General features: G+C 42.9%; 1 protein-coding gene across 1 annotated transcript in view; it reads left to right on the top strand.

Annotated features, from left to right (window-relative positions):
- Window positions 1–21,002, top strand: part of LOC109916393 (A disintegrin and metalloproteinase with thrombospondin motifs 12-like) — a 465,504-nt gene that overhangs the window by 96,808 nt on the left and 347,694 nt on the right. Inside the window, exon 3 of the mRNA XM_048604457.1 lies at window positions 20,209–20,336. Within this exon, the coding sequence (XP_048460414.1) occupies window positions 20,209–20,336 (128 nt within the window). The remainder of the gene's footprint in view (window positions 1–20,208; window positions 20,337–21,002) is intronic.

Genomic DNA, 21,002 nt, shown 5'->3' with positions numbered 1-21,002 from the left:
ATGTGGCAAAATTAAATTATTTCTGGACACTTGAGATATACAGGGAAAATTTCAAATGTAAATAAAACTTACTATCAAGTTTTAGCTCCTAACAGAAGCTATTGGTTTGCCTCTCTGCTTCTTTAAGTGACTGAGAAAATCCAGGCTGTGTTTCATCTACTCTGTTTACAACGATGCAGCAATTTTATTTCTGTAATCATGTCAAGCAGAACAAATCCCAGACTCTGTTCCAGAGATTGCCCTCCTGTGTGTCCTCCCCAGCAGTTGCCTCTTTGTTATCGGTCATGTCTTCATGTGCCTTGGCTCCACATGCAGAACATCCTCCATGTCCCAACAACTCTCCTCCTTTATTGCTCACTTTTCAACAAGCTTTGGTCACCTCCTAGTATCACTTTCTTTGACTCCGCATCTTTTTCACATGATCTTAAGAAGTATTTTGGGATGATCCCATACAAAAGAGGTCATTTTAAAGTAATTTTGGCAATGTCACAAAGAAGCTAGTTTAATCTTCTTTAACTGTAATTGCTTAGTTCGTGAGCATAAAAATTGTTAGGCAAAGAAAAACGTGTACAAATCTGTGCACTATTTCTGTAGCCATTTTTCTATTTTTCAGAATGCCCTCAAAAAAGGTGCAAAATGGAAGGAAATTAGAGAAATAAACAAAAAGATTAATTTCAATATTAATATTGAGTTCCCCAGCATTTCTTCTGTTCCAAAAACAGAATTTTTACCTGACATGAATCTTTGTTTTTGTGTTTAATATTGCCACAGAGATAAGTCTTCAATCTTTTGATGATTGTTATGCAGTATTATGAATCCTCTGTAACTGAACACCATTGGTATGCCTTGTGAATGTAAATGCTTGTCTGTTTTATACCTTTGGTAAAAATTGTTTGATTTGTTTAAGCTGTTGAATCCAGGTAATAAATTTTAATGACATTGGTTTGCATATGGGAACTCTGGAGCAAATCTGCACATATGAAAAATGGATGCGTCTTGGTCTGGAGACAAAATATGGAATTTCAACTCCCATAGGCATTAACTAACAAGCCCAGGGTCGATAGGAGCATTCTTGCAGCAGCAATCTTGGGTGGAGAAGGCACTGTCCTGGTTTTGAATGTTGGCACTGCTGAAGTCAGCGATTTGCTGTCAAAGTGTCTCCAGTAGGCACCTACGCTACTTGCAATGCATTTTATGTATTTGCCAAACAAGAACGGTTCATAATTCTAGTGGAGCTTGCCAGCTTCAGACTGATGTTTTGAGTCTTCTTCCAGCAAGAGACCATCTGTGCCACATTAGTTTGTAATGTGATGGAAAGCCCTACCAATATTTATCAAGTTTCAAGAGAGTAAATTTGGACTTATCCACTCACTTTCACTAAATTATAGATCAGCTGATGAATTCCTAGGTTCGCCCATCTCCTTTATGCTTGCATACTTACATTGACACAAAGTTGAACAAAGACTCACTTTTAAAATTGCCATTGTTGTTTTTAAATCCCTCCATAGCTTTATTCCTTCCTATATCTATAACCTCACCCAGTCTGAACATAACCATAGGGAGATTGGTTCCTGATTATCAAATAACCTTTTGTCACCCTTTTTGCTGCGAGCATTCCTTAGTGGAGAAGTATGTTTGGAATAATTTCATGTAGTTTGAGCAGTGGCATGGGATCTTTAACTTTCACCGAAATGACCAGTCTGGTTTAACATTAATGCGACAAGTAGCTTGTATTTTAAATTTCAGCACTCCATTGAAATTATGATCAGATGCTAGCTTAGAATTCATCTCTAATAGGGCTCTTTTGTTGCTCAGTTCTGTAGAAGTCAGCACACACTTGGTAATGCATTTGTATTTTGAGCTGTTATTATGATTCAATGAAAAGAATTTGAAGTGAAATGGCGTGTTGTACCATTAGACCATAAGATATAGGAACAGAGTTAGGCCACTCGGCCCATCAGGTTTGTTTCACCATTCGATCATGGATGCTATGTTTCTCAATGTCAGTCTCCTGCCTTTGCCCCGTAACTTTTGCTCCCTTTACTGATCGAGAACCTATTTATCTCTGTCATAAACACATTGAATGACTTGGCCTCCACAGCCTTCTGTGGTAATGAGTTCCACAGATTCACCACCCTCTGGCTGAGGAAATTCCTTCTCATCTCACTTCTAAAGTATCGTCCGTTCATTCTGAGGGTGTGCCCTCAGGTCTTTGTTCTCCTACTAGTGGAAACACTTTCTCCTTGCCCAATTTAACCAGGTTTCTCAGTATTCTGTAAGTTTCAATCAGATTCCCCTCATCCTTCTAAACTCTACTGAGTACAAACACGGAGTCCTCAACCACTCCTCATATGACAAATCCTACATCCCCAGGATCATGTTTTGTGAACCTACTTGGACCTGCTCTAAGGCCAACACATCCTTCTTTAGGTACTGGATGCAAAACTGCTCACAATATTGTAAATACAGCCTGACCAGAGTTTTTTTACAGCCTCAACAGTATATCTCTGCTCTTGTATTCCAGCCCTCTTGAAATAAATCTAACATTGCACCTGCCTTCCTAGCTGTGAACTGATCTTGCATGCTAACCTTGAGAGAATCCTGAACTAGCACTAAGCGTTTCCCCATTTAGAAAATTGTCTATGCCTCTTTTCTTACTACCAAAGTACATAGCTTTACTCTTTTGCACTCTCCTAGCCTTTAAAAGTTTTCCAAACCTTTGCCATGTTTGCTAGACGTCCGACATTGCAGCAACTAAAACATGAAGCAAACGTTTGCAAAGTTCAGCTATATGTAATTTTCAATCGTTGTATCGCCTGTTTGCTATGCAAGCCAAGTGAGGGTCTTTAAGGGTCAGGCCTGGTCAAAGGTGCTTTGCTACATAGAATTAGAATTAGGTTTTATTGTCACATGTACTCAAATACAGGGATACAGGAGCACAGTGAAAAGTGCATAATATTGCCATTCCTGGTACCATCTTAGGTACAAAGGTACCTAGGTTCAAAATCTTAGGAACAAAGTAGAAAAAGGAAATATAGTTAAAAGTTCAGCATTAAAGTCCTTCTGAGTATAAAGTAGAAACTTAAAGTTAAAACTTCAACATTGCAGTCATTCTCAAGTGCTTAGCCATGTTGGGCTTGCACTCCCCACAAGGGTTCAATCTCCATTGTGCATGCAGATTCAACTTGGCATCTCAATAATGTGCAAATCAGCAACAAAAGGCTGATGGCTGAAGGGGAGCCACTATTGCTCCAATGTGCAAGGTTCCTGTGTGAGCGACACAACATCGCTTCATCATCTGTCATGTAAGTGTGAAGATGGTCTGCACTGAATGCAGTGAGGAATCGTGTTTCGATGTGGCTCTGCAGTTGGTAGTGTGTCGGAGTGCTGCAGACACTCTCTTCTTGATGACATTGGGTGGTCACTCAGCTGGAGTGGCACCTTTGCCAAGTTGCTGCACATGCTAAGCCTGAATGTGGATGCCTGATGGGGACATTATTCATGTGCAGCATGTCTCACTGTGTGGTGAAGTGTGCTCTGCGCATCTGCAGGGGATGCTGCTGATGACTGGTCTGAGGCCACTTTTGGAAGACTCTATACAAATCTGGTCGCCCTTCTAGATGAAAGATGTTGTTAAACTTGAGAGGTTGCAGAAAAGATTTACAAGGATGCTACTCGGACTGGAGTGTTTGAGCTATAGGGAGAGGCAGAATGGGCTGGGTCTTTGCTCCCTGGAGTGTTGGAGGCTGAGGGGGTCACCTATAGAAGTTTATAAAATCATGAGGGGCATGGATAGGGTAAATAGCCAAGGTCTTTTTCCTTAGGGCGGTGGAGTCCAAAACTAGAGGGCATAGGTTTAAGGTGAGAGGGGAAAGATATAAAAGGGACGTGAGGGACAACATTTTCACACAGAGGGTGGTGTGTGTATGGAATGAGCTGCCAGAGGAAGTAGTGGAGCCTGGTACAATTAGAATATTTAAAAGACATCTGGATGGGTACATGAATAGGAAGGGTTTAGAGTGATATGGGCCAAATGCTGGAAAATGGAACTAGGTCAGATTTGGATATCTGGTCAGCGCAGATGAGTTGGACTGAAGGGCCTGTTTCCGTGCTATACAACTCAATGACGCCATGATTCTATAAGAATCTCTTTTGCTCCTTCTGTTCCCATTTTAGACCCTTCCCACCAAGAATCATGGGCCCTGCTAGCTGTTAGTAAACAGATGAAGGTGGATAGATTAGCCTAACCTCGGTCATGGGTAAGATTTTAGAGTCCATTGTGAAGGATGAGATTTCTGAACACTTGCAAGTGCATGGTAAAATAGGGAAAAGTCAGTATGTCTTCATCAAGGGGAGGTCATGCCTGACATATCTGTTAGCATTCTTTGAGGAAATAACGAGCAGGTTAGACCAAGGAAAGCCAAGAGACATTATCTACTTGGACTTCAAGAAGGCCTTTGACAAGGTGCCGCACAGGAGGCTGCAGAATAAGATAAGGGCCCATGGTGTTAGAGGCAAGGTGCTAGCATGGATAGAAGTTTGGCTGTCTGGCAGAAAGCAGACAGTGGGGATAAAAGGGTCTTTCTCAAGATGGCAGCCGGTGACAAGTGGTATTCCACAAGGTTCTGTGTTGGGACCACAACTTTTCACTTTATACATTAATGATTTAGATGAAGGAACTGAGGGTATTCTGGCTAAGTTTGCAGATGATACAAAGATAGGTAGAGGGACAGGTAATATTGAGGATGCGGAAGGATTTGGACAGGTTGGGAGAGTGAGCAAAGAAGTGGCAGATGGAGTACAATGTGGGAAAGTGTGAGGTTATGCACTATGGTAAGAAGAGTAGAAGCATGGACTATTTTCTAAATGGAGAGAAAATTCAGAAGTCTAAAGTGCAAAGAGACTTGGGAGTTCTAGTCCAGGATTCTCTCAAGGTAAACTTGCAGGTTGAGTCAGTAGTCAGGAAGGCAAATGCCATGTTGGCATTTATTTTGAGAGGACTTCAATATAAAAGCAGAGATGTACTACTGAGGCTTTATAAGGCTCTGGTCAGGCCACATTTGTAGTATTGTTTGCAGTTTTAGCCCCCACATCTCAGGAAAGATGTACTGGCCCTGGAGCGGGTTCAGAGGAGGTCAACGAGAATGGTCCCAGGAGTGAAAAGTTTAACATATGAGGAATGTTTGAGGACTCTGGGTCTATACTCAATGGAATTTAGAAGGGTGGGGGGGGATCTAATTGAAACTTACAGAATAACTGAATGGCTTGGACAGAGTGGATGTTGGGAAGATGCTTCCATTGGTAGGAGAGACTAGGACCTGAGGGCACAGCCTTAGAGTAAAGGGAAGACCTTTTAGAACAGAGATAAGGAGAAACTTCTTCAGCCAGAGAATGGTGAATCGATGGAATTCACTGCCACAGAAGACTGTGGAAGCCAGGTCATTGAGTACATTTAAGATGGAGATTGATAGGTTCTTGATTGTCAAGGAGATCAAGGGTTATGGGGAGAAAGTGGGAGAATGGGGTTGAGAAACTTATCAGCCATGATTGAATGGTGGAGCAGACTCAACCGGCTGAATTTGCCTAACTTCTGCTCCTATATCTTATGGTCTTATGGATACAGCAGAAGCAGGGTCCACAACAAGCACAGGGGCAACCACAGGTAGGGCAGAGGATGAAGAACTTCCAGACTGGGGTGAGATCACTGATATAGGGTCACTCAGGAGACCCAGAAATTTCCAGCTTGGAATCCATTTCCAGGGGATGAGCGAGAGCCAGTGCTGACACAGGCTGCATATATCCCGGGGGCATTGACAGAACTGTGCTTGATGCTGGAGCTTGACCCAAGGGCTGCAGGAATGTAAGGCCATCCTTTCCCAATGGCTGTGAAGATCACTGTGAGGCTGAATGTCTTTGCTACTGCTCCTTGCTGGGGCCAATGGGTGAACTGTGGGAATCTCTCAGTGACCCACCCACAAAGACATCAGGACGGTGACCTGTGCCATCTGTGCAAGACCATACTGGCTAATTTCGATCCCATGGTGAGGTCAGTGCTGCAGCCTGGGCAGTAGGATTTGGGAATTTAGGTGGCACTCCCCCAAGGCATGGGAGGCCATCGACTGTAAACGTGAGGCACCGAGAGAGCTGTGTAAAACGCTGTGGAATTCATTGACTGGAAAGGATTCCATTCTGTTCATATTCAAGTGAACTGTGATCACCTGGAGGTGTGGCCCTGGCAGCTGCCAAAACTTATAGCTTCTGGAGCTCTCTTGCGTACCTGCTGCATTTGAGTGTGAGCACATTGTGACTTTATGGCTGTAGTGCCATGACATTGAGGGTGAGGGGCAACACCGGATTGTCCAGCTGCACAGCAGCTTTACAGAGCTGGCACTGGCATGAGCCATGACAGTCCTTCAACTGAGTCATTCTGGAAACAGTGAGTGATAAAATGGGGTTGGATTGGACATGAAAGGTACTATTGGGTGGAGTAGCTTGTTCATGAGACGCATTTGGTGGGGTGTGGCAGTGAAAAACCCTCCAAAAAATAACGCCACAATTCAGAGTTAACAAAAAATGACTCAGCCCAGTGACAGTGAAATATCAGACTGATATTCTGAGGAGTGTATTCATTATGTGCCTTCTGTCGGCACCTGTCAATCAATGAGGATTTTTTGTCCTTTTATGCGGCCTGATTACATGATGCAGGAATGGAAAGAGGTTTAAGAAAATACCTGCCCTGAGGTTAGGGAGGAAAAATCTCACTCATGATTGCTATCAGAAGGTCTCTGCTAGAAAGTACACTTTGTGGATGTTGTTTAAGATTAGGATTAAGGTTTTCACTGTGATTTATCAAATTGCCTCTCAACATTCAAAGTTATGACAAATGGTCATTTTGTGAAGGATTAGAATGCAGCCAGTAAACATTCGAAGTTATGACAAATGGTCATTTTGTGAAGGATTAGAATGCAGCCAGTTAACATTCAAAGTTATGACAAATGGTCATTTTGTGAAGGATTAGAATGCAGCCAGTAAATGCAATCCGGCAAGAATCAATCAATACCTTTTGGGATATGTGGATGGTTTGTCAGGGAATAGTAAATATCTGACAAAATCACTTCATCCACAAGCTTTGATTTTGTTGTATTAACATTGTGACCTTTTTTGAGGTTTTTGTTATTTTCCACCAGTGTTGAGCTATGGGGAATCTCCAAAATGCTGATTGTCACCAGCTGTTGAGCAGACAATATTTAATAGATGTAGAGTGTGGCTCAGTGGTTAGCACTACTGCCTCATAGTGGCTTGGGACCCAGGTTCAATTCTACCCTCTGGTGACTATCAGTGAGGAGTTTGCATATTCTCCCTGTGTCTGCGTGGGTTTCCTCTGGGTTTTCTGGTTTCCTCCCACAGTCCAATGATGTGCTGGTTCAGCGGGTTGGCTGAGCTAAATTGTCCATAAGTATTCAGGGATTTGCAGGCAAGGTGGATTAGCTGTGGGAATTGCCGGGTTACAGGAATAGGGTAGAGGAGTCAGTCTGGGTGGGATACTCTTTGGAGGGTTGGTGTGGACTCTGGGCCAGATGGTCTGCTTCCACATGGCAGGGTTTCTAGAAGGTCATAATCTGCATATTGACACATTTTCCCTTCAGTTGTACTCCTTAAATGTTATTTGAAACCCATTTGTATAGCCTTTAAGAGGAATGTTGTTAAAACAAGTGGAATATATTTCTCCTTCTCTGCCTGAAATATAGTTGGACAGAATTTGCACCCATCCATCGGCCCTGCTCCAATTAAAAGGATGGGCTCATTTGTTTAAAGTCTGTAGATATTCATGGTACTACTAGGGCACCTGCACTCCCTATACTTTCTATTTGATTAGCACAGAGCCATCTGGACCAACAGAAATCTGCTTTACAACAATGAGTAGACTTTTAGGGGGGTTGTGGACAGCTCAGAGACCCCTCTCCCACCCCCACCCTGACACCCTGTCTGCTGAAGGGAAGTTAGCGGCCAGGACTGTTTTAGTGCACATTGGGAATTATACCCCTTGAGTGGCAAGAGCATTCAATTAGCTAGCAGTTCCAACAGGCTTGCCAGTGCTAGAGCTCAGTGCTGGTGTGTATTACATTGGATGGGGAGGGTTTGGCCATCTTGGAGAGGGGGGAAGGTGGGTGGAGGAGTTGAGGTGAGGCTGGTGGAGGACTGCGGGGATGGTGTGAGGTGAGTGGCAGCTGAGCTGGGTGGAAGAATGTTTTTTAAAGTTCAGATGGACAGGCAGGAGAGGGGAACCATCTCCCAGTAATGACCCTCTGAAGACAATAATTCAACTCCTTGGTGGCCTTGAAAAACTTTAAAAAAAAAACTTGCCACCCATTCCTGCCCACTCCAAAGCATATTATGGCTCGGGCAGGATAATATTTAACAAGCTTGACTGACCAATCAATATTTACTTACATATGGGCTGCAGATTTTGGCAATCTGTCTTATGACTGTCTATGTGGCTGGGGAGGTAGTGGGCTGATTTCATTTTATGTACCTTCCCTCCATCCTTGCTTTACTGCTAAAAGACACTCATGCCAGGAGCATTTCCAGGCTTTTATTCTAATTTTGTTCATGTCCCAAATGGTGCCAGTGGCTAGAGCCATTTGGAGCAAATGATTGTAGGATAGCAATAACTGGAATTAGAATTTCAAAATTTCTCAGAATTAATGCATTCAGCAAAAGTGGCATCTCCCTTCATTTCCCCACCACCTCCATCATACCTTGCTCAGGTGGATTCACTGGCTGCAACACAGATATTTTTACTGCAACGTGTTAATTTATGGTAATCTTCCTGGTCCAAGGTTTGAGACGGAGTCAGGAATGCTTCCATTTAGTGGATCGAATTCCTAACCAACATCAGTATGTGAGCTGAGAGAGAGTGAACCACTGCCTTACTGAGGTTTGGATGATTGACTGGCAGGGCTTAATGCAGCACATGAAATAATTTGGGTTTTGTGGAAAGGTAGAAAGATAGCAAGGACCACATTAGCGAGATTGCGGATGTCTCACTTTCAGCACTCGCATGCTCCTTCGGAAACTTCTTTATTCCTAATGGCTGCAAAATGTTTTCTGTTTTACTCCATTCCCTAATGCAGCAGAAAGCCATTTCATCCTGCACCATTACTCACTCCTCGCCCCCACCAACCAGTTTACTGCAAGTAATGGACAGCAACCAGATAAGTGTACAAGAAGCATTTATTTAAAGAATAAAAGATGATAAAATGCATTTTATTATTCTAGTAAAGAAGAATATTGCAATTTCCTGGAGAGTGGTCTCAACTGTACCCACACCTTTCTCCCTTCTACGTGGAAGCGTTTGATTTTTGTGTCAAAAGGAAAAATGTGATTACATGATGTGAAGCCTATTTATATTTCATGCATGGGCTAATTTAATATACCAGCAAGAGACATGTCTCAAATGGAATTTAAGTTGCATGCAAGATTATTCATCATGTATTCCATTTATATTACATTCACCTAAATCATGGGGATTAGTGACTCACAAAGGCGGGTGTGAATCATGAAGAAGCCAGTGAGCCACCTAGGTCATTACACTGAAGTAAAATCCTAAATATGGAAAACACAGAACTGTTTATTTAAATTAAATTAAATAAAACTCATGTCAACTTCTAAAACCATAAAATCCCACCACTGCAATGACAGGAGTGCTCGAAGCCGATTACAATCTTAAGAGTCCCTACAGTGTGGAGCAGGCCATTTGGCCCGTCGAATCCACACTGACCCTCCAAAGAGCATCCCACCCAAACCAATCCCATTACCCTGTTCCTATAATCCTGCATTTCCCCTGGCTAATCCACCTAACCTATACATCTCTGGATGCTAATGGCAATTAAGCATGGCCAATCCACCCAACCTGCACATCTTTGGACTGTGGGAGGAAACTGGAGCTCCCGGAGGAAACCCACACAGACACAGGGAGAATGTGCAAACTCCACAAAGACAGTTGCCTGAGGGTGGAATCAAACCCAGATCCCTGGTGGCGTGAGGCAGGAGTGCTACCACTGAGCCACTGTGCGGATTAGTGCATTGATTCTACAGAACAATTGGGAAAGATTTAAAAGTGGGTAAAAAGCATGTGTGGAATTACTGAGAGGTGCAAAAAGCAGAGTAGCTTAGTGCAAGACTTTAGCTATCTTAGACTGAGATGTAATGCAAATGAATTAGGATCAAAAGGTAGCCACTCGGCCCCTTGAGCCTGTTCCTGTAAAGAAATGAGAGCAGAAGGGCAGTATAACACCCCTGATTAAGAAGGGAGAGAGGCAGGAGATAGGAAACTATAGGCCGGTTAGCCTGACCTCGGTTGTTGGTAAGATTTTACAGTCCATTATTAAGGATGAGATTGCATAGTATTTGGAAGAGCCTGGTAAAATAGGTCTGAGTCAGCACGACTCCATTAAAGGGGATGTCATGCCTGACAAATCTGTTTGAATTCTTTGAGGCGGTAACAAGAAGTAAGACAAAGGAGAGCCAGTGGACATGATCTATTTGGATATTCAGAAGGCCTTTGACAAGGTGCTGCTCAAGAAGCTGCTAAATAGAGCCCATGGTGTTGGGGACAGGGTACTGGTATGGATAGAGGATTGGGTGACAGACATAAGACAGAGAGTAGGGAAAAAGGGATCTTTATCAGGATGGCAGTCACTGACTAGTGGAGTTCCCTGGGAATCAGTGTTGGAACCACAACTATTCACATTATACATTAACAAGCTAGATGAAGGAATCGAGGGCACTGTTCCTCAGTCTGCAGATGGCAAAATGACAGGTGGAGGGACAGGTAGTGTTGAGGATGCGGGGTGGCTGCAGAAGGACATGGACAAGCTAGGAGAGCGGGCAACAAGTGGCAGCTTGAATACAAAGTGGGAAATTATGGTGTAGTGGTCACTATTACTAAAATGCTCTCCCAGTGCCACCTTGAACACATGGTCAGCTTTGTTCCCCAGAATTAGGTCCAGCACTGCCCTGTTGCTTGTTGAAACTTCCACGTATTTATTTTAAAAGCTCTCCTGAATTCATTTCAAGAAATCTGAGCCCTGAAATCCTTTACATTGTGTCTATCCTACTTAACATTGGAGAAGTTGAAATTTCCTAACATAATTACCCTGTTATTGCATTTACACACCTCAGTGAATTGTCTACATTTCTACTGCTCTCTTGCCTGCTGACTGTTTGACAGTCTACAGTAAACTCCGAGTGGTGTGATGGCCCTCTTTTTATTCATAAAGTGTACCCACAAAGTCTTATTTGAAGATGTTTACAAGGTATCATCCTTCCCTAATGCAATAACTGACTAGTTAATTAATATTGTTACACCAGCTCCTCCTTTTCACCCTCTCCTGTCCTGCCTGAAGATTGTATACTCTGGAATGTGGAGCTACCAGTCGTATTCCTCCCTCAATCACCTCTCTGATGGCAACAGCATCACAATTCCACATGTCATAGAAACATAGAAGATAGGAGCAAGAGGAGGCCATTTGGCCCTTCGAGCCTGCTCTGCCATTCTTCACGATCATGGCTGATCGTCCAACTCCATAGCCTAATCCTGCTTTCTCCCCATAACCTTTAATCCCATTCACCCCACATCTAGTCACCTCTTGAATACATTCAATGTTTTGGCATCAACCACTTCCTGTGGTAATGAATACCACAGGCTCACCGCTGTTTGGGTGAAGAAATGTCTCCTCATCTCCATCCTAAATCGTCCACCCTGAATCCTCATACTGTGACCCCTGGTTTAGGATACACCTGCCGTCGGGAACATCCTCCTTGCACTTACCCTGTTCAGTCCTGTTAGAATTTTATACATCTCTATGAGATTTCCCCCCTCATTCGTAAAAACTCCAGCGAAAACAATCAACTAGTCAATCCATCCCCATAACTCATCTGTCTTGTGTAAAATACTCCTGGCATTAACATTGAGGCCATGCAGCTCCACGTAGCTGAACTCCCTCTGGTTCCTTTCCTGAAGTATGCTGTGCCACTGTTGTACTAGCACTCTGCCCTGCCTCCTGCCAGACTAGTTTTAAATTGTTCTCAACAGCACTAGCAAACCCACCCACAGGGATGGTGGTCCAATTCTCCTTCAGGTGCAGACTGTTCCACTTGTACAGGTCCCAGCCTCTTCAGAAATGGTCTCAGTGATCCAGAAATCGAAAGCCCTCCTTCCTGCACTTAACTCCTGAGCTATGTATTCTACTGCCCTATTCTCCTATTTCTGTATGCATGAGCATGTGGTACCAGGAGTAATCCAGAGATTGCTACTTTTTTAATCTACTGTCCAGCTCCCTGGATTCTTAATGCAAGATCTCATTCTTCCTGCCTCTATCCAATGTGCACCAAACCTCTCTCTTATCACCCTCCCCCTTCAGGATACCCTGCAGCTATTGAGTGATATCCCTGACCCTTGCACCAAGGAGGCAACACACCATGTCTTCAGTCACAGAAACGTTCCCCTAACCAGTGAATTCTCTATCATTATCACTTCTGCTTTCTTCTTCCCTCCTTTCCAGTCAGGCCACTTGTAGTGCCAGAAGCTTGACTCGGTTTGCACTCCTCTGAGGAACCAGCATCCTCATCAGCTTTCAAGCTTTTTCAGAAACTGGTTTAAACTAGATTAAATGTTAGCCCCAGGTAACTATTCAAGCTACGGCAGCCTCACCCACTCGGAGAGATTGTTGTTACTCTCCTCAGCCCTAAAAAAGACTTGACTGTCTACCCTTTAGACTTAAACCCTGCTAAACTGCTGATGTTATCAATGAGCTACCAGCAATTGGTACTGAATTCTAAACAAGAGATTAACTCTTAAACTCCCACACTTACCAAGCTTCCATACTGCACTCTCTCCAGGTTGAACACTGTGGGAAAGAGAACAGATAAGAGGAAAAATAATTACCTGACAGTGAGCTAGTTTCGGTAGAGTATGAACAAATCTGTCCCAGCTAAAATGGAATCAACCATTGACAAGCTAAACTGTAACACAATAATGGGGTTCCTTTAAAGAGGTTACGGTTTGACTGTGGTTGAGGAACATTCCCAAAAAGGGGAAAGATAGGACAAACAAAACCAGAGTTCCCTGGTTGACATAAGAAAGGGAGAGTAAGACAAAAGAGAAGAAATGTATTTGAAACATGTCAAGTACGCATGGGAGCCGAGTTGAATGTAGAAATTTCAGATAAGTGTAAAAAATAAAAGAAAGATCTGTATGAGAAGAGATTGACAGCCAACATAAAAGAAAATCTAGAAGTCTATGTAGACACATAAATTGGAAAAGTGTGATGAAGGGAAGTTGGGACCAATTAAAGTTCAAAAAAAGGAATTGGCTGAGGTGTGGATGTGTTCTTTCAACCTGTACTTTCCAAGGAAGAAAATGCTGCCAAAGCCAAAGTGAAAGAGAATATCCTGGAGACATTGCATTAGTTAAATACTGAGAGAAAATAGCATGGACAGACCACATGGAAGCCCTTATAGAAAGACTGTAATGTCTATCTTTTTAGCTTTATTTCTTATTTTCCTAATTTATATTATGTATATATGTAATGTAGTGTCACTTTTTTCTTGGTTTTTCTCCTTTTTTTCATACCTATGTACTTGGTACCTAGAATGGCGCCATGTGCTGGCAACATTGTACACTTTTCACGGTACTCCTCTTCTTTTGTAACTTGAGTACACATGACAACAAACCTAATAAACCGAAAGTAACAGAAAAAAACTTGCAGTTCTTAATGTTGACAAGTTACCAGGTAAGATGAGATGCATATCAGCATACTGAGGAAAGTTAAGGTAAAAGTTGCAAAACACTGGCAATAATCTTGCAAACTTCCTTGGAGATTTGGTGACACTGTAGCATCAGCAACATATTCCTTTGTACAAAAAAGGTATAAGGATAAGGCCCAGCCCAGCCAGTTTACCCTTGGTGGTGGGAAAGCTTTTGGAAATGATAACCTGGGAGAAAATTAACAATCATTTGCACAAATATTCATTAATTAAGGAAAAACTGCCTGAATCTATTGAAGTCACATGTTGATTAATTGACTCATTTGATGTGTTTTGGTGGAATAATAGAGGGGATTGATGAGGATAATGCAGTTGATGTGGTGTATATGGACTTCCAAAAAGGTGTTTGCTAAACTGCTGTATAACAGGCTTGTCAGCAACATCAGTGCACATGAAATAAAAGGAGAAATGGTTGGATGGATTTGAAATTGGCTGAATCACAGGAAACTGAGTAATACTGAACAATTACTTTTCAGAATGGAAGAAAAGATACAGTGGCTTTTTGTGGGGCTCAGTACGAGGGCCAGTGTTTTATTTGGTCCACATTAATGATCTAAGCTTTGGAATGTAGGGCACACTTACACATTGTACAAATGGCACAAACTTGGAAGCATTGTGAACAATGAGGACGGTGGTGATCGACATTAAGATAAGCTGGATTGGTGAAATGGGCCTAATTTCCTTTGTATCAATAGATCAGATTGGTTCATTTTTGACAACCTCCAATTCCAATATAAGCAATGACATTTTTTTTCTTGTAAAAGTACTGAAACATAAAATATGGTTGAAAGCTAATAGTTCAAGTCTAAAAAGATGTAAGAAAATGATCAGAGTTGAGCTTTCTACTGTCTTTAACTGATGTCCATTCAGACAAATCTTGCACCAGAAATGCCAGCTTGGTTTTAACTGCCGTATTTCAGTCATTGATCAACTGATTACACACCCTAAGGACAGAATCTTTCAGTTTGATAAGTTTGGCATGAAATGAAGTGGTATTGTATTTACTTGGCAATTCAGGAGCTTTGCTGTTTCTCAGTTGCCCAATGGCAGCCATCTGTTAATCAGCTGTTATTTCTTGTGGTTCCCAGAAGTTCAAATTAATCATGTTTTTAGTTACAGATACTGCAAGTTTTCTTTGTATTTATTTCTGAAATCTCACCATATATTGAAGATTGCAGTGCCACAGTAAGTGATGTGGCACACAGGATATTATATTATATATAGTTTCTAAACTATTGTTGAATAATATAACATCAGCCCTCTAACATTTTGCCAGTTTGTGTCACTGCCTCAGCAATAGAGTTGTAGAGTCAGAGAGGTCTGGAGTACAGAAAAAGGTCCTTCGGCCCATCACGTCTGCACTGGCCAAAAACAACCTCTCATTATTCTCACCCCATTTTCCAGTTCTTGGCCTGTAGCTCTGTGCAATTGTGATGCCAAGACATATACCTAAATACTTTTTAAATATCATGAGAATTTCTACCTCCACTGCCATACCCCCTCCCCATCCCCCCACCCCAGTCTCCTCCGCTCCAAGGAAAACAACTGCAGTCCGTCCAATGTCTCTTTATAACTGAAGTCCTCCAGGCCAGGCAAAATCCTGGTAAATCTCCTCTGCACCGTCTCCAATTCAATTACATCCTCCTCATAATGTGAATTCCTGAACTACAGACAATACTCTAGCTGTGGCATTACCAAAATTTTACGCAGTTCCAGCATAACCGCCCTGCTCTTAAACTCAAATCATAAAGGCATATATTTCATATGCCTTCTTAACCACTTTATCGATTTGACCTGCTACCAAGGTCCTTGCTATTTCCTCTTTTGCCTCACTCAACAGCCTGGGATACATTTCATCCAGCCTCAGAGGTCTATTTCCTCTTAAGCTGGCTAGCCTGCTCAGAATTTCCTCTCTATCAAGCTAATTTCTTTAAGTATATCATAGTCCTTCTCCCTGATTTCTGTGCCCATATCATCCCCTTCACTAGTGAACACCAACACAAAATATTCATCTGGACCCCTATCTATGTCCCCTGGCTCCATGCACAAATTACCACTGTAGACCTTAATGTGTCTTACTTATTCCCTAGTTACCCTTTTTATCCTAAATGTAGTTACAAAATAATTTGGAATTTTTCTTTATTTTACCCACCATTATTCTTTCCTGCCCTTTTATTTTTAAAACGGCCTTCCCTCAGTTTAGAACTTTGATTTCAGGAACATTCTTGTCCTTTGCCATAACACTCTTATATCTAACCAAGTTATGATCACTGTCTGTAAAATACTCGTCCACTGACACTTCAATCACTGCCCAACTTCATTACCTGAAACTATATCTAGGATTATCCCTTCGCTTGATGGAACTTCTACATACTGAGTTAAAAAGCTGTCCTAGATAATTCTTAAGAATTCTGCTTCCTCTAAACCTTACACAAGGTCTTGTTGTCTTTGGGTGATTTTAATTTTCCCAATGTTGACTGGAACTTCCTTACTGCCAGGGACTTTGATGGGGGGGAATTTGTTAGGTGCATCCAGCAGTGCTTCTTGCAACAATATGTAGATATTCCAGTAAGGGAAGGGGCCATACTAAACCTAGTATTAGGAAATGAGTCTAGCCAGGTGATCGAAGTTTTGGTGAGAGAGCATTTTGGGAACAGTGATCATAATTCTATAAATTTTATAGTGGTTATGGATAAGGATAAGACTGGTCCTCAGATGAAAGTCCTAAATTGGGGGAAAGCTCTTCCGCTGTGACACTGGCACTATTGCTGACTTCTTCCTCTGCTACATCGATAACTGTATCGGTGCTGCCTTGTGCTCCCATGAGGAGCTTGAACAATTCATCAACTTTACTAACACCTTTCACCCCAACCTCAAGTTCACCTGGACCATCTCCAATACATCCCTTCCCTTCCTGGACCTCTCCATCTCCATCTCTGGTGACCGCCTTGAAACTAACATCTATTTCAAGCCCACCAACTCCCACAGCTACCTAGACTACTCCTCCTCTCACCCACCTTCCTGCAAGAATGTGATCGCCTATTCCCAATTCCTCCGCTTCCACCATGTCTGCTCCCAAGATGGGGCGTTCCACTCCCGAACATCCCAGATGTGCTCTTATTTCAAGGACCACAACTTCCCCACTTTCGGTGGTTGAAAATGCCCTCGACCGCATCTCTTGTATTTCCCGCACCTCTGCCCTCATATCCCCTCCCCCCAACAAAAACAAAGACAGAATCCCCCAACTCCTCACATATCACCCCACTAACCTCCATATCCAGCGTATCATTCTCCGCCACTTCTGCCACCTATAATCCGACTCCACAACCAAAGATATTTTTCCCTCCCCACCCCTATCTGCCTTTTGTAGGGATGTCTCTCTCCGTGACTCCCTCATCTGCTCCACACTCCACACTAGCCATACCACCCCCGACACTTTCCCTGCAACTGCAGGAAGTGCTACACCTGCCCCTACACCTCCCCCCTCACCTCCATTCAAGGCACCAAACAAATCTTCCACATCAGACAGAAGTTCACCTGAACATCTGTCAACATGATCTACTGCATCCACTGCTCCCGATATGGCCTTCTCTACATCGGTGAGACCAAGTGGAGGCTCGGAGACCGCTTTGTACACCACCTGTGCTCTGTTCGTGACAAACGACAACGCCTTCCAGTCGTGAACCATTTCAACTCCCCCTCCCACTCCCTGGATGACATGTCCATCCTGGGCCTCCTCCAATGTCACAATGACGCCACCTGGAAACTGGAGAAGCAGCACCTCATGTTCCACCTTGGGAGCCTACAGCCCAATGACCTAAATGTGGATTTTACCGGTTTCAAAATCGACCCCCACCCCGTCTCATCCCACGACCAACCCTACCTCTCATCCCCGTCTCCTTGACCTGACACAACCTGTCCATCTTCTCTCCCACCTATCGGCTCCTACCACCTCACTGACCAATCCCTACTACTCCCTATCTGCACTCATCTATTACGATCCCACCTACCTTCCCCAGCCCTACCCCTCCTCTCTCTATTTATTTCTGGGCTCCCTTCCCCCCCTCCCGCATTTCTGTAGAAGGGTCCCGACCAAAACGTCAACTTTCCTGCTCCTCTGATGCTGCCTGGCCTGCTGTGTTCCTCCAGCTCCACACTGTGTTATCTCTGACTCCAGCATCGGCAGTGCTTACTATCTCTAATTACAGCAGTATTAGGCAAGAACTGGAGAATTAGATTGGGGGCAGCTAACATGTGGGAGTCTTTTAAAGGGCAGTGATTATGTTCCTGTGAGGATGAAAGATAAGGATGGCAAAATTCAGGATGTCTGGATGTCAAGAGATAGTGAAAGTTTGGTCAAAAAGAAAATGGAAGCATATGTAAGGTTTCAGAAACTGAAATCAGACAAGCTCTTGAGGAATATAAAGGAAGCAGGAAATAACCTTAACAAGGAATTAGAAGGGCTAAAAGGGGCCGTGAAATGTCCTTAGCAAGTAGAATTAAGGAGAATCCTAAGGCTTTTACATAATATTAGAAGCAAGAGGGTAGCTAGGGAAATGGTAGGTCCACACAAGGGCAAAGGAGGAAATTTACGCATAGACCCAGAGGATGTGGGTGAGGTCCTTCACGAGCACTTCATATTGGTATTCAACAAAGAAAAGGACACGAATGATGGTAAGATTAGGGATGGGTATGTTGATATTCCAGGGCATTTCTGTCTTAAGAAGGAGAAGCTGCTGAGTGTCTTCAAAAAATTAAGATAGAGAAGTCCCCAGGGTCTGATGGGATCTATCGCAGGATATTGAAAGAGGCAACTCAAGAGATTGTTGAGGCCTTGACATAAATCTCTGAGTACTCTTTAACCACAGGTGATGTCCCTGTGACTGGAGAATAGCCAATGTTGCTCCTTTGATTGAGACAATTCAGGAAAGTATAGGCCAGTGAGCCTTGTCAGAGAAAATTCCAAGGGACAAGATTCAGAGGTGTACTCACATTTGGAAAAGAATTAACATAGTAGGGATAGTCAGCATGGGTTTGTGCAGAGGAGGTCTTGCCTCACAAATTTTTTTGAGGAAGTGACGAAATGATTGATGAAGGTAGGGCAGTGGATATTGTCTCCATGGACTTTACTAAATCATTTGACAAGGTCCCTCACGGTAGGCTGGCCTAGAATATTAAGTCACATGATCCACATGGATCCATGGCGAGTTGGTAAGTTGAATACAAAATTAGCTTGGCCATAGAACACAGAGGGTAGTTGTGGAGGGGTGTTCTTCGGACAGAAGGTCTGTGACCTGTGGTGTTTTGAAAGGATCAGTGTTGGACCTGTTGTTTGTTGTATATACAATGATTTGAATGAAAATGTTGGTCTAGTTAGTAAGTTTGTAGACCACAAAAATTGATGGATTAGTGGATAATGAGGAAAGTTGTCAAAGGATACAGCAGGATAGAAATCAGTTGGAAGGTTGAGTGGAGAAATGGCAGATGGAGTTTAACCTGGACAAATGTGAGGTGAATCATCTTGGGAGGTCAAATGCGAGAGGGAAGTATACAGTAAATGGCAGGACGTTAGGAACACTGATATGCAGAGAGATCTCTGGGTGCAAGTCCATTGCTCATTGAACATGAGTGGCAACATGAGTGGATAAGATGGGAAAGAAGCCTCATTGCATAGTTGTCTTCTTCAGCAGGATATTGAGTACAAAAGTTGGCAAGTCATGTTACAGCTGAATAAAACTTTAGTTAGGCCACATGTGGAGTATTGTGTACAGTTCTGGTCACCACTCTATAGGAAGGATGTGCAGGCTTTGGAGAGGGTGTGAAAGATACCAGGATGTTGTTTGGATTGGAGTGTAATAGCTATAAGGAGAGGTTGGGACAAACTTGGATTCTTTTTGCTGGAGCATTGGAGGCTGAGGGGTGACCTGATAGAAGTATATAAAATTATGAGAGGTGTGAATAGGGTGGATAGTTGGAGTCTTTTTTCCAGGGTGAAAATGTCAAATATTAGCGTGCATAGGATTGAGGTGAGAAGGGGAATGTTTAAAGGAGATGTGTGAGGCAAGTATTTTACACAGAGGTTGGTAGGTGCCTGGAACATGCTGCCAGGGAAGGTGGTAGAAGCAGAAACAGTGGCAACATTTAAAAGGCATTTAGACAGACACATGAACAGATAGTGAATATAGGGACATGTGCTATGTGCAGGCAGATGGGATTAGTTTAGAATAGCATCATGATTTGCACAGACAAGGTGGACCGAATGGCCTGTTCCTGTGCTTTACTGCTCTATGTTCTATGATGTAATATTTATGTTTGGAATCAAAGCAATGCAGCAAAGGTGCAAAATTGATTTTAAATTCTATCTGTCCTTTTCTGCAGCATGGTTTGTTTCGACTACGCACTGGAGACTATCTTATTGAACCTGTCAATGGCCACTCAAGGCAAAGAGGGGAACAACAACCACACATTATTTATAAGAGAGACGCTATCCAGCATTTTCAGAGGAAGTTCACTCCTATAGGCACACGGGCTTGTGGAATACGAGGTATGGTTAATGACTAATCAACACAATTTCACGAATGTACTATTTCCTGGAAGTTAGCTGAAATATGATAATTACAGTTGAAATCACAGGGAATTTGCTGAAAAAAAATATTTTTCAATTGACTGACAGGAAAAGCTGATGTTGATAAACATCAGAGGAGCATGAAAGTTGGCGTTTCGGGATGGCACCCTTCTTCCTCCTATTCTCTGTTTTAAAAGGGCGACCCTTATTCCTACTATCTCTGATCCAAGATTATACTGTCTGCACGTAGATTCTCCCACAAGGGGAAATGACCTTTCCACGCCTACATTGTCAAGTCCCCGACAAATCTTCCATGTTTAAACAAAGTCACTTCTGATTCTTCTGTGCTCTAAAGAGTAAAGACCGAACTTACGCAACCTCTCCTCATAAAACATTCCCTCAATACCTGGGAACAACCAAGTGAAATCCTCCAACGATAGTGTGTTTATCTGGAACTGGACTGTCCACCTGAAGCTGTGCAGATGGCAGCAGGGTATGACACTCCATTCGGAGCTCCATTCTGCACACCAGAGACAGTAGGAACTGCCGATGCTGGAGAATCTGAGATAACAAGGTGTAGAGCTGGATGAACACAGCAGGCCAAGCA

Source organism: Rhincodon typus, chromosome 1, assembly GCF_021869965.1.
Source record: "Rhincodon typus isolate 14 chromosome 1, sRhiTyp1.1, whole genome shotgun sequence".
In the NCBI taxonomy this organism is placed as follows: domain Eukaryota; kingdom Metazoa; phylum Chordata; class Chondrichthyes; order Orectolobiformes; family Rhincodontidae; genus Rhincodon; species Rhincodon typus.
This window is presented reverse-complemented; position numbering and strand designations above follow the sequence as displayed.